Source organism: Sander lucioperca, chromosome 1 (genome assembly GCF_008315115.2).
Source record: "Sander lucioperca isolate FBNREF2018 chromosome 1, SLUC_FBN_1.2, whole genome shotgun sequence".
Lineage (NCBI taxonomy): Eukaryota > Metazoa > Chordata > Actinopteri > Perciformes > Percidae > Sander > Sander lucioperca.
The window spans coordinates 34579750-34594140 of NC_050173.1; the positions used below are offsets into that span (position 1 = coordinate 34579750).

A 14391-nucleotide genomic window follows, 5' to 3' on the forward strand; every position below is an offset into this window, starting at 1 on the left:
GACAGACCAAAACCAGCAGAGAGAGGAAGGGAGAGGTGCTGTTGCCCACTGGGTTCTACTACAGGGAATGAGCCCCGGAGTTGCTATGACAACAGAAACTAAGTAGGGACAGGCTGACCATCACATAAATGTACCCTGTCCATCTCTCTGTGTGTACAGCCTTTTATATGCTCATATGTCATGATCATGTGTTTTAGCAGAGCCCTCCTGTATGATAAACTCATTTGTGTATTGCTGTCATCCATCAGCAGATGTATGGAGTGAGGGGGACCTGCCCCCCGGCTGGCGGGAGATCTCAGACTCATCAGAGGTCTATTTCTGGCACATCCCCACTGGCACCACACAGTACCACCGACCTGTTGCCTCCGGCAGCCAACACACCTCTCCCAACAATGAGCCAGACACTCAGCACGACCCACAACAGGAAACGCAGGACTCCCTCAAGCCACCAAACGAGGTGAGAGGACCCACAGACCTAACACATCTCTAACCTCACCTTGTATTCAACTCTACGTGTGCAAAGCTATAGCCAGGTTCATCCACTGGGGGTTTTGAAGTATTTATTTCATTACAGTAAAGCTGAAGATTGTTTTATGTCAACATGCTCAATCTCCAGAGAGAATACACATTTTATTATGCTGAATATCAATAATAGTAGTACTATATTGTATGTTTAAAGGTTCCATGGTCACCAAACAAAGTGATAACAATTTGAACAGGATGCTTTAAGATACCTGCACAACGACATATACCATTCTGTGAGTCAGATTTAGAAAAGTTATGCTATCCTCAGTGCCATGTCTCTTCCACTCGTCTATAACATTTTAACTATGTGACTGAACCATAATAATAAATTAATTGGTGGAAGCGGCAACAAAAAGTGCTAGTTTGCAAAAACATGTATTTATAAAATGAATCATGAAAGTTAATTAATCTTGAAAATCTTGAAAATAGAAGTTGGACAAAACAATCTTAACTCAAGGTCAACTTATTAGTTTTTTAATTGGTTTAAACCACATCTCACAGTCTCATGATAATGTAGCAAACTCTGTGAACCTTGAGATGTGATTGAAAGCTCTGAAAAAGCTAGAAGTGAGTTAAGTTTTTGTCAAACATTTATAAAAAAAAATAAAACAATTCAAAGCAATGTTTAAAGAATTAAATGAAATGAAAAAAAACAACAGATTTTACCACAGGTTTAACTGTTGGTCAGTGAGGAGCCTCCATTATATCAAAGGCTGATGCTATAACTAGCACATATACAATCTTAGTCCAATATATTGAAAAGCTGTTGGTTATTACTGATGTGCACAGCATCATCTGTCTTTCTCTCATGCTGCACCTCTCTCTTTCTCTCTCTCTCTCTCTCTTTCTCTCTCTCTCTCTCTCCCACAGCGCCCCAGCAGTCTGATATCTGACAGTTCGGTGGAGCCGGTCCCGTCCCCCTCTGGCTCCTCCCCCTCCTCCTCCTCCTCCACCCCCTACGATGATGTCACCTCTTCTGGACCAAATCTCAACACCACCACCTGCACAGCCAACGTGAGTCACTGAGTCACATTTAGGTGTTCACTTGTTGAAATTCTCTCTCTCTCTGTTAAAGTTCACATATATTTTTGTGATATATATATTAATGGTTGTATTGATAAATTCTGGTCTGAATGGGAAATTGCAAGTGTGCTTTTAGATTGTACTGTATTTTCCTCAAAAGCTTGATGGTGTAATCTCTTCTTTTACTGCTGCATTTATTAGATTGAAATGAGCACACAGTAATCTCAGCCAGTCTGAGGTGCGTATTCAGCAAAGATGAATATCTCTCATATTAAGTTAAAATTAGTATTATCCTCTTCAGTTATTACAAAGCAAATGAGAACAAATAAGTTGGTACAGTCAAAATGTAGAACTTGCCTGTTTTTCATCTTCTTCATTCCCTCACCAGTGTCTGATGTTAGTCTCTGAATGTCTGTCTGTTTTGCTCCAGGAGCTGAAGGACTATCCAGTCTATCCAGATCCCAGTCTGAAGGCGTTTGAAGGGGCTACCCTCCGCTATGCCTCACTTAAACTCAAGTAACAAACACACACATTCTATACAGTAAAGACACATGTATAATTTCTACATGTGTGTATTTGAATGTTCTAGTTTGGGAAATATGACTTTACTTTGACTATTTGTCATGTCTGATGTATACCTGCAGTGCCCCAGCCCAGCTAGAGACAGTGGACCTCAACAATACCTTCTCCGATCCAGAGGGACTGGTAAGTTTGCGGATTTATTTACTGACATTCCTTATTATCTTTCATAATGATTTTGCTCATGGACACACAACATGTGTTGTGACATACTGTAGACAGTTACAATTATAGTCAAATGCCCCAAAATGTAGTATAAAAGTGAGGGATCAAATTCATTCACACATGTGAACATGCACATGCATTCAAATAATATTAGTACTAATTAACACAGTATGTGTTACCCATACATTTGGCAACACTTTTAACCTCTGTTGTTAAGTCACCCTGTATTTGTTGAACTAAATATCAGTCTTTGAGCAAATCATGTTTAATCATTTGTCAATCAAGGGACCTCACCAGGCTTTGTTTGCAATGATGTAATGAACCTGCTCTGGCATCCTTTCCTCTCTCTCTCTCTCTCTCTCTCTCTCTCTCTCTCTCTCTCTCTCTCTCTGTTTGTTGCAGTGCCACTCAGTGGCTACTTTGTGAACTGAGCTATTGTGAATGTGTTCACAGCCAAACTAAGAAGCAAACCATATAGAAACCTTTTTGACCGTAAACAAATTTCACCATGTTGCACGTTCACTTTTGGCAAATGTTGCATCATATTTTAGATTCCAAAAGTGAGATTTATAGATGCTTTACTAATTAAAATTCAAGAAAAGCTTAAGCTATTCAGATATCTCAGAGTAGCTGTCGCTGCATAAAGTACTGTACCTCTGTAAGCAAAATTGCTTTTGTTTGAGTAACTATGCCTGTGTGTTAGTAGGTAAGTATGTGTGTGTTTTTATACTTAAGGTTAAATATAATTTTAATCTTATGTTTGTACATTTGACTGTGGTTTCTTTCAGTTATGGTCACAATCTACTTACCAAGTTAATTACTGAGATCTGGGACAGTGGCGACATTGCTGTTAAGATGTCAGACCGGGCAAAAAGCATCAGAAAGGTTTTACAGTAATCAAACCCACAGATTAGCCAAACTTATTTGGAAGAGAATAATGAAAAGGAACAGTAAAAGCATTACTATCTTGGTTCAACTTTGACTTACCTTACTTTCAGTAATTGTACACACACATTTTTCCTGAGTAATGAAGGATTATTCCAACATTTTGGGTGACTTTATTGTCTTGTATTATTTATTACAATGTGGTTTTACATAATGTATCTAAAAAACTCTGGCTTGTTTTTAACCTGTCTGTCTGACCAACCTTGTTTCTTGGCCTGTGAGACTTAATTGTAGCAATGTGGCTCCGTTATGAAATCTCACCAATTATTTTGGTGAGAACAGTGTGATCATAGCCAACACAATGATAGCCATTGACCTGTGTTAAATAGAAAACTGATTCATCCAAATGTGTGTGTTACTTCCAGTCATTTCCAGTGCGATCTCTGGGCTGGGTGGAGATGGCAGAACAGGACCTGAGTGAGGGGAGGAGCAGCGTGGCCGTCCACCACTGTATCAGACAGCTGTCCTACTGCAGGAGGGACATACGGGACTCAGCCGGTGTCTGGGGAGAGGTCAGTGCTTAGTTACACACAATATACAGTATGTATACTACAGTGGAATATTGAAGAAGTTCAACCAAAGAGTGATTTGCCTTCTCAGTATAAACCTCCAAGTGTGTAGATGGACTATTGCTAATGGTTTCATTTTTGTTTTGTTTTTGAGTGCTCGCCCTATACTTATATGTGAATTCAACGGATATTTGACTGGTACCAACCTGAAGTTTTCAAGAAATTTAAAAGAAAGATAATGAGTAGAGTCCGTTCTTTCCTCTTTTATGTAATAAAGAGTAACTAAAGAGTTTAAACTATCAATTATGTCACATAAAAAGCAGGGATTAGAGAAAAGTTAGTAAAAAAGAAAACACTTTGTAGCAGAAACTACCTTTGTTTTAATCATCTTGCATCCTTGCTTGTGGTCTTACAGGGTAAAGGGATGCTGCTGGTGCTTCAAGACCGCATGTTGACCCTCGTTGACCCAGATGATCGCAGCCTGCTCCACTCTCAGCCCATCAGTAGCATCCGTGTCTGGGGCGTCGGACGAGACCATGACAGGTAGGTGGACATCACAAATGTCTTTCTCCTTCTATGAAACCTTGTTGTGTTGTTGCATTGCCGGGCATTCTTGGCTATTGGATCCCAATGTTTGAGCGAACTGTTGATATGCACACAAGAACAAACACAAAAACATAAATCAAGCTTGCTTCAAACATGCACGTAAGTGTGTGCAAACACAAGGAACATAAGACACAGTAAAATGCATGTGTGGAACATTCATTCGCTGATTCAGGAGATTTAACTAATCATCAGAGAACTGAAATCAGCCTCATTATTATTTGATGCATATTTGCACAAACTGCATTCAAAATGATCCATAATTATGCACATTGCTCCATGTTTCCGTTCCAGACTGAGGACCTATGGGGCCTTCAGTCATTTGACAATATCCCATGGTCTTAACCTTTCACTATTGAGCTGACAGTGTGCTTAGGCTAGCACAGCTGCTAATGGTGGGGACAAGCTTAGCCCTCATTGATATGGGCCCCTGAGGGTTTCCATTAGCCAGGAGCAACCACTTCAAACACTCACCCAAAGCCTTTACACATCTGGAAACATTAGTGCTGATGTAATATACATGCATAGTTGTAATATTTATCAGGCATGTTATTTTGCGTATATGCATACAAGCATACACACAACATCCTGACAACAGTTTAGAAGCCTTGTGAAAATCTTCTCCATACTAAAGAGACTTTGGGAGATTCACACGATGACCTTACAAATGAGAAAAGTGGTGGAGGTTTGTAGTCCAAAATAGCTGTCTGATCCTGACATGTGTAATTGACTGTTAAGTAATTGGGTGAAAATGGAGTTTGAGACATAAGAGTTTTTTTTAGCTTATGTCTCTCTTCTCTGTGTCTATCTATCTCTTATTTCTGTCTTTCTTCTTGTGCCACTGTAGTCTCTTTCCCACACAGAGGGATGCTGTGGGATGCACCATCCCACTCTTCTTCTCTCCTTCCCTCATCAACAACACTACCACAACAGTAGCTGTTAGTGTGTGTGTGTGTGTGTGTGTGTGTGTGTGTGTGTGTGGGGTGTCTCAGAGGATTGAGAAACGTTCAGTGGCTGTCTCTCTCAGTGGTAATGGATAAAGCGTGTAGTGGAGGGAAGGGATGAGGGTCGGCCCAGGCTAACTCTCCCTCTTATCATTCTTTCTCTCACAGCATTACAGCTTCCACTCTCTCTTCATCCTCTCCCCACAGCAGCACTTTAACATCTGCAGTGTGCAGTCTTCTGGTTGGTTTCAGGCTCATGATTGTGGATGTATTATACTTCCATCCTGGCTGGAGTGTGTGTGACTTAGAAGATATTTGAAGCTCTGAGACCATAACGCACTTTCCCACTTTCCATATATGCAGTAAATTACTTGGTGTGTGTGTGTGTGTGTGTGTGTGTGTGTGTGTGTGTGTGTGTGTGTGTGTGTGTGTGTGTGTGTGTGTGTGTGTGTGTGTGTGTGTGTGTGTGTGTGTGTGAGATTGAGACAGAGAGAGAGAGAGAAAGAACATATGAAGGTTGAATTAGTTCTGCCACTAGAGTGCACTATACTCAAAGTCTGTGCATCCAAAGATTATATAGTGCAACTGACTACACTGCAATTGAAACTTAGTTTCAATTAAAGAAATTTCAAGCAATACAGCATACAATAATATTTTAGATAGTGTTCTTCCAATTTTGTGGCAACAGTTTGGGGAAGAAAAACAAAATAACAATCGCAAAAAACGAACTAAACTAAAAATATCTAATAAAAACATAATTTAGTGTGGAAGAACTTGACTGGTCTGAGAAGAGCCTTGACCTCGACCCCATCCAGCACCTTTGGGGATGAACTGGAACATTGACTTAACACCTCTGAATGGGAGCATATCTCTGCAGCCAGGGTTCATGAATCTTGTGGAAAGATTTGTGGAGTTGAGGCTGTTATAGCAACACATAAATGCCCACGGTTTTTGTTTGAGATGTTCAACAATCACAGTGTGTAGTTAGTCCACATACTCCTTCATGCTATCTAGTGTTTGACTGGCTTGAGAAACACAGAAGTAGTGTGCTGAGCTGTGGCAGACGGACCTGTCTGAATGAATGAATGGAGGGTACCTCAAAGTAAAGCTCCCTGTGCTCTCTCCTTTCATTTCTCTCTCCGTCTCCTGTCTCTTTCTCTACCCATCTATCTGAGGAATATTCCCAGTCTTGTCCTGAATGTTCTCTATCTCTCTCTCCTTCAGCTTGATTCAATATGAATGAGTCCCCCTTTCTTTTAAGCGGGCCGGGACGAGAGGGGGTTAGCTCCTCGATGAAGTCATGAGGCTATATTTGGAGCACTCAGCAAGTCCGTCTCTGTGCATACTCATGTGTGCGCGTAAACATTTGCATGTATGTGTGTGTGACTGCACATGGGCTTGAATTGATGAAGTCATAGGTCTTTATCTGGAGCACTCTGTTTGTATGTGTGTGATGGTAAATGGGCGGGTGTGTCTGTCTTTTCCCCCTCTTCTCCATCCCCTCTTTCTGTCTGTAATGCTCTTGTGCTATTTCCACTCTTTGTCTCCAGCGCTCTTTCTGCCTCCCTTTTACGCCATTGGCTGCACAGCTTTGCCTCTTCTTCTTTCTGCCTCTCTTTGTTTGTCACATCGTTGCACTTTAGCGGGGATAGCCTTCCCTTTTTTCAGTTTCAGTAAGACAAGAGAGGGAGAGACAAAGATAGCAGCAACTGAGGAAGAGGAAAATATACTCCAAACAAACAGGGAGAGTGCAGGTGGGTAAAAAAAGACTGGCTGTGCTTTTGAGAGAGAGTGGAGTATTTACAGAGCGATGGAGAGCCAGTGAGGGAGAAGGAGGCAGTGCATGCTTCCCTGCCTCCCTGAGCAGGACACGGCAGCACTTTGCAGGAGGCTCTTCGGACCAGGCGAGCAAAGCAAAGAAATCCGACCGTAGAGGAAGATAGGGAGAGAAAAGGTGTAGCAGAGGTTAGAGGAGAAGGAGGAGGAGGAGAGGGGGAAGGAAAAAGGGACAGGAGAAGGGGAAAAGGAGCCCTAGAGGATTAAAAAAAAAGAAGAAGAGAGGAGGCAGACGTGAAGAGATTTACCCCCGGGTACCGCGGCGACAGGGCTGTAGCAATGTCACCGTGGTTTTGGTGCTAACGAGGCAAGGAAGTAACCGTCTGTAACGGGGCGAGCATGTCTGCTTGTGTGAGTACCCCTATCTTTTATACATTCAATCCTCTAGCTCTCCCCATCCATCCATCTATCCATTCCTTTACTTATAGTCATCCATTACTGCCTATCTTTCTATCTCAACATTACACCCTGTCTCTGTCCTTTGTTGATTTCCAACTGCTCTGTTTGTGTAGAGGACACGGCGCACAGATCCCAGCCCTACTTTCATTCATTAGCTTCCCCTTTATTTTGTCACTTATTTACTTCTCAGACTCCTGCTGTGTGTTTCACTTCAAGCTGTGTACTTTGTTTCTCTCTCTCCCTCTCTCCCTGGCTGGCTAGCTGTCAGGCTTATGGATGCAGGCTGGCAGCAGCGGCAGGTTTGCAGCCGGGAGACATGAGCGAGACTTTCAGGGAGCCAGATAAGAAAGAAAAAGCACAAGAGTGAAAGAAAGAAAGGAAGAGAGAGAGATGAAGTAAGCAAAGGGAAGAATGAGGAAAAACAGGATTAAAGAGTCTGGATGTGCTGCAGGGATTTTTCAAAGTGTGTGTCACGGCTGTTTGGAGCTCTTTGATATTGCACTTGGTTTAAAAATATTACTATTTTTGACATATCTTGCGCTGCATTCTGAATTTTAAGTTAGGTTACGTATCAGTAAAGGTGTGTGTGTGTGTGTGTGTGTGTGTGTGTGTGTGTGTGTGTGTGTGTGTGTGTGTGTGCGTGTGTGCGTGTGTGCGTGCGTAATAAATACCTTCACTGTATGCATATGTGGAATTTCCCTCTCTCTCTCCATAAGTATCTCCCGTAACGAGGAGGAGGAGGATGAGGGATGAGCAGGGAAACACTAAGCGAAGAACAAGAAGCCAGAGTTTTGCAGAGATTTATGACATTAGGGGCCAGGTCCTGCTTGTTTTCTTGTCCTTGCCGTGTCACACTTATTAGGATTGAGACTTTAGTGTTTTAAGAGCTGATGTATGCCACTGTGATGAACGCCTTTAAAAGTGTCTCTGTATAGCCCTGTTGTCTATGTGTGTGTTTCCGGCTATCAAAGCGAAATATCGTCACCTTTCTTCACTAATGGCTCATCAGCAGATGTGAGAGTGCACACAAACACACACTGATTCTACATTTCATTCATATTCATTAGTGGGCAGCAGTGCTTGCTTATTCCCTCTAGCTCTCACTTATTTCCCCCTACTGCTGACCTTCTGTGGACAGCCGTGTCATGTAGAAAAGGAGGAAAAAGAGGAGAGGAGAAGAAGTTAATGGAAGAGAAGAGAAGAAAAGAGAAGAGAAGAGACACGCAAGCCTCCAGTACCATTAATATTTTAAGGCTGAACACACTCTAGTGATCACCTCCATTTATGTCAATGAAGAGAGTTTGTATGTGCATGCTTGGGTTGTAGCAGCCCAGCTCTTCCAGTCGTGACATCCCAGTTGAGCCGCAGCTTATTTGCTGATGTCAAGGCCCCTATAACCTTAATTAACATGCAAGGCCCCCTCTGTCGGCCCACAGGGACGGGGCCCGAATACCTAGACCCACTCGATAGACGCCAGAGTGATTGATGGCCTTTCCTCGCCACTCCTGCTCCGGTTTGAGCCCCACACAGACCTCTCTCTTTCCCTGCAAGTCATCGCTCCTCCACGCCAGCTCCTTCCATCTACCCACAATTCATCACTCCCACATTCTCCACACGCATACACGCGCCTCATGTCAGGAAATGTCCACCTAGCCTCCCAGAAACCCTCATTCTCTAAAGGGTCATTATGGTTGGAGCTGTGTCCCCACTCACTCTCCAGCCTGGAGTCATATGTGAGTCAGATACACAAACACACACACACACACACACACACACACACACACGCAAACAAAAAGACAAACAGGTACACGAAAATCTCTTCCTTCTTTCTTGCATTTACTCTCACCATCCCTTTCTTTCCCTCTCTCTCTTACATTAGCATTGTTAGGCACACCTGCTGTAATCCCTGTCTTCCTGACAGATTACTCCTCCTGTTCCTCCTATAGATCCCCTCCCTTGCCCCACCAGCCAATAAATCTCCTCCCGATAAAACCCTCGCTGGTCCCGGGCCATGGCTGGCAGCGATGTGAGGTGATGCTGATGTTCGCTGATCATACAGGGCTGAACACAGCAGGACGCTGGCGCAGTCGATGTCTGCCTGTAGCCTGTCTATCTATTCAGACTACAGGCGGCAGAGGTGGCTACAGACTGTTTAAGATCAATACATTTGAATACTCAACATGTTTGAAGTGCTCAATGTAGGTTTTATATTATGTTTTCAGTAGGGCAGCTGTTGATGTGCCGAGCAGAATAAACGTATGGGGTGGTAAATTAATCTGCTCTTAGTTATTTCTAAGTCAATGTCTCACTTGTATTTAAATTATTAATTTTGACAGAGTGAATTTAGAAGCATGCATTTATCACTTTCAAACATAATGATTTATGGCACATGCAGCTAATTAGGTTACATGCATATGATCACAACTGCACTGTGAGTAGAGATTGGTATAACTCTACACTTACTTGACACTAAATCCCTGCACTCTCCCACACACTGTCTTTATCTCTCTCTCTTACAGACACACACATACATACACACACACACACACACACACACACACACACACACACACACACACACACATACACACACATACACACACACCCCCCCCCACACACACACACACCCACACACACACACACACACACACACACACACATACACACCCCCCCCACACACACACACATACACACCCCCCCCACACACACACACACACACCCACACACAGACACCCACACACACACACACACACACACACACACACACTAGTAAGATCATGCATGGGGGCGTCATACTGAAGTGACATCTCACTGAAGCTATGTCTCAGTTGAGAATATCGGCAGCTGTGAACAAACACACACACACACACACACACACCAGAGCAGTATGATGTATAAATGATCAAGAGCAGAGAGAACAGCAGGACATCATCTTTCTCTCTCGCCCACCCAGAATCACTCTTTCTCCCTCTCATCCCTCATTCCCCACACACACTCTCTCTGTCTCTCCATCTCGCCCACCCACCTATCTCTGCTCTTAAATATGTAATGACATACGACTAGTGTTGACACATGCGTGCTGTATGTGCTTCTTCTGCTTGTTGCCCCTCCCTCTCTCATTTGCCTCTTCCACACCAAATGCTTGGAATTGGGTCACAAAGCTGCATGAACAGAAACTGGGGTTGTGTGTTTTTCCCGTTTAGTATAACACAATTTTCACCATCAGCTTTGTAAATCTGCGTTTTCTTAGAAATGATGCAGCGGCACTGAGGATGAATCAAACTGATGCATCGCTTTTGCTGTAAACAAAATCAAATGTCTGCTGAAATCACACAGGCAGCTCTGTGTGTTGTGTATGCTGCTTAATAAACCGTAGACAACAGTTTTATTTTTATTTTGACTTGATTCTGTCCTAGTTCTTTGCTGCCTTGGGCAATATTGATGATTGTGTTAAGTGTTTGTGTATGTCTCCCTGTGAGTGTGTGTGCGAAGAGAGACAGGGAGTGTGTATCATGTATATCACTTCTCCTCCTTCGCTGCGCCCTCTGGCCCTGGGTGCTCATTTTTTCTGCTCATCTTGGTGCTGTAAACAAGTTTACGGTGTAGAGAGGTAATTACGCACAAGCATTCTACATTAGGCCTAATGGCTGTGGGCCATGACTAATTCACCAGGTCGCAGAGGGGTTTACCCTGCTCAGTTGTCACACAGACTTTAAGTACTCCAGTGTATCTGTGGTTTTACTGGTGTTGTTATATTGAGATTCAAATTAACTCCAAAGTCCTGCTCCATGGACAAATTTCTGAGTGTGCCACCTCACTAGATAAGGAATAGTTTTGGGAAATATGGTTTTGATAATTTGGTTTTCTTGCAGAAAGTTAAAGCTACATTGTGTAAGAATTTCTCCCATCTAGCAGTGAAATTGTATATGACAACCAACTGAATTTCTAGCCCCTCCCATTCCGATCGCGTTTTAACTGCTACGGTGGCCAAACCCGAAATTAGCTCTTAGTATCGCCATCGTTTACACGCAGCTGTTCTAGCCACTCCAATATTAACTTTGGTCTTGTTGCTTTGCCTGTCGCGTTGTCGTTTTAATTCTCTTTTTCGCTTCCCTGGCGAATAATCTCCCCCTGGCATTTCTCACGGTGCGGGGTGCCAGATGGCTTTGAAATCTGTACAACATATGACACTGTCTAATTCCCCCAATTCATATAAGGAAAAACTCCAAACAAAAAAGGGAGAAGGAAGGAATTTCAGCGTGGAGCGTAATTTAGGTACAAAGACTCAATATTAATAGAGCACTGACATTCACTGAAGTTTATTTTTCCACTTGTAAAATGTTCTGCTCAGTACACCTTTGTGTATGCATGCATGTAGGGAACCAGGTGCTTTAGACTCTCAAATATCGATATGGTATCGGCCTCAAAAATCCAGTATTAGTGAGCGTCTAATTAGAATATTGGATATCTTAGCATGCTAATGACACAACTGTGAAAACCAGTTAGAGGACACTAACATTGCATCAATAGTGCAGTACTGTAAAACTAAGCCAATATCTGTCAGCAGCTCTGTAAAGTCTTATTAATGGCTCTGTAAAGTGTTTACTTTGCATCCCTTCTCTCTGGTTTTATCTCTGAGTTTTATTGGGCTTTTTATCCCCATATTCTACATTACATTACAATAAACTACAATTAACATCAGTCATGAGCAACATACGCTGTTTTCTGTAAACACAATTTTCACCACTCGTTTTCCTCACAGCAGTGTATTGCAATGTTTATTAAGTTTGGACAAATGCAAGTGGAGAACTTTTATGCAAAATACATGTAGATTAGGAAGGTCCATCAACAAAATTTAAATTAGTCGAAATAAAAATGCATTTGTATGCTGTGACAGCAGAAATGTCTATTCACTTTTTCAGCACTTGCAAAGGGAGCTTTAGAGTGGATTTTTCTTTTACTACTTCTTTTAATTCTTATGAATATATTTATAGCTGTCATCTTTATGTGTTCATATTGCCTTCCTACTTATAATATTTTTCATCATAAAAAAATTACAGAGTGCTTTCCTTTAATGAGGACGTTCAACGCTACATCATGTTTTTAAGTAAGCTTATAAAACAAAGAGTCTCACACAACTGTTGCAAGAAAAACCGGCCTTTTAAAAGAGAATGTTTGGAGGTAAACAGCTGCTAAATATAAATACATCCCTGCAAGGTGTTTTTTTATTCTCTTTACAATGTGATGAAAGGGCTTTCCTCTAAACCACCATCCAGCTGTTGTCTCCGCTCTAACGTACCTGTCACAGTTCAGCGTTAAATCTCACTGTGAAACTGGATCAGATCCACATCCACTTTGGACTGATGCCAAAGTCACAACATTGTCCATAATCATAGAGTTACCAGTTCGGTTACAATCAATATGTAGAACATTATTTCCCCTTATACACACACACGCACGCACGCACACACACACACACACACACACACACACACACACACACACACACACACACTGTACAAACACCTGGCCCTCCCTGTCCCGTCTACGTTCTGCTGACAGGAAAGTCACAAGAATTTCCTCCTCAGACATTTCTAATCAGCAATTGGCTGTGCAATTAGCATATGTAAGTCCATTAGCATAGCGCCAGGCACTACCCAGCCACTCTCTGAAAAGCTGTTTGATAATTGAAGTCTGTGTGAAGTGTGTGTGATGCCACAGCGCTCGGTGTGTTTGTGTGTGTGCGCACGTGACAGATGGTTTGGAGAGGACATGAGTCTCTGCTGCGCGATACTGGAAGCTACAGAGCAGAAGAAAGAAGAGCAGGCTGGGGACTACTTACATTTGTGTTGTTTTCACTGCCTCTTCAAAAGCCTCTTTTACTGCCGCAGTTGTGGCCACTTAAGTTTTATTACACTCATTTTAGCACCTGAAGATGCATAGTCAAGTAATTCTGTATAAAGTTGGTCGAAACTACTTGTATTTTAATTATAAAGTATGATCAGTGAAAATAGTCTAAATTATTGAGCATTACATTTGCAAATTGTAGTGCTTTGGGCAAAAAGCCAAAAGGGAAAAAAACACTGCAAAACTATCAACACTCACTCAACACAAAGCAGTTATTGCTGATGTTCCAACATTCGTGGGCCTATTTAATTGTTTACTGTTGTAATTTTCTTATTTTTATGAATAACTGGTCAAATAAACAATGTGACATCATGTGGAGTGTAACATGAAGCTGTAATCTGTATCTTATTTCACACAGTTTAGCTACCCACAAAATATACAAAATTGATTCATATTTTACCCATGCACCTTGATTAATTAAATAATAAAGAATGATTTGTATTTAAACCCCACCTTCAAAACAAAAAGAAAAAACTAAGTGTAAACTGGCCATTTTGCATGCACTTTTAAAACGGCCCCTAACTTCAGCTCATCGCCACAGCTCATCAACCATCACTTTAAAACATGAGTGCTTTGGTTGCAGCCTTCTTGCATTTATACTAACAATCAATAATCTTATTTCATGCAGAAAACCATTATAATGGAGGCAAAGACATCAATTTCACAACTAGTCTCAGAATCCGTGCTTTACAGCGTTTTGCGTTATAGATTTTTTTCTTCTTACATTTATCATCAGCATTTGTCATCAGCATTAATCGGATAAAAACATTTCAGGTGTAGGGATCTAAACTGAAATGTGGGAATGCATCATGCATTGAATATCACAACCAGAATTGTATGTTTTATATGTTGTTTTAAAAAAAAAAGTGTTAACCACAAAAAAAAAAGAATAGCAAAACCTGAAACCATGGTTAAATATGCAAGGGTGGAATTTTCCTTCAAGTGTACATATGCTA

At 41.8% G+C, this 14391-nt stretch overlaps 1 protein-coding gene across 8 annotated transcripts in view; it reads left to right on the forward strand.

Moving 5' to 3' along the window:
* LOC116064251 (amyloid-beta A4 precursor protein-binding family B member 2) overlaps window positions 1–14391 on the forward strand; it is a 38197-nt gene that overhangs the window by 5646 nt on the left and 18160 nt on the right. For 3 of the 8 annotated variants that reach the window (XM_031319309.2, XM_031319312.2, XM_036007337.1), the window contains 6 exons: window positions 249–457; window positions 1396–1539; window positions 1979–2064; window positions 2193–2253; window positions 3603–3749; window positions 4162–4289. In XM_031319309.2, coding sequence (XP_031175169.1) covers window positions 249–457; window positions 1396–1539; window positions 1979–2064; window positions 2193–2253; window positions 3603–3749; window positions 4162–4289 — 775 coding nt within the window. Of the gene's footprint in view, window positions 1–248; window positions 458–1395; window positions 1540–1978; window positions 2065–2192; window positions 2254–3602; window positions 3750–4161; window positions 4290–6644; window positions 7481–9474; window positions 9800–14391 lie in introns of those variants that run through there. The other 5 variants (XM_031319314.2, XM_031319315.2, XM_031319313.2 and 2 more) reach the window with 4 other exon arrangements.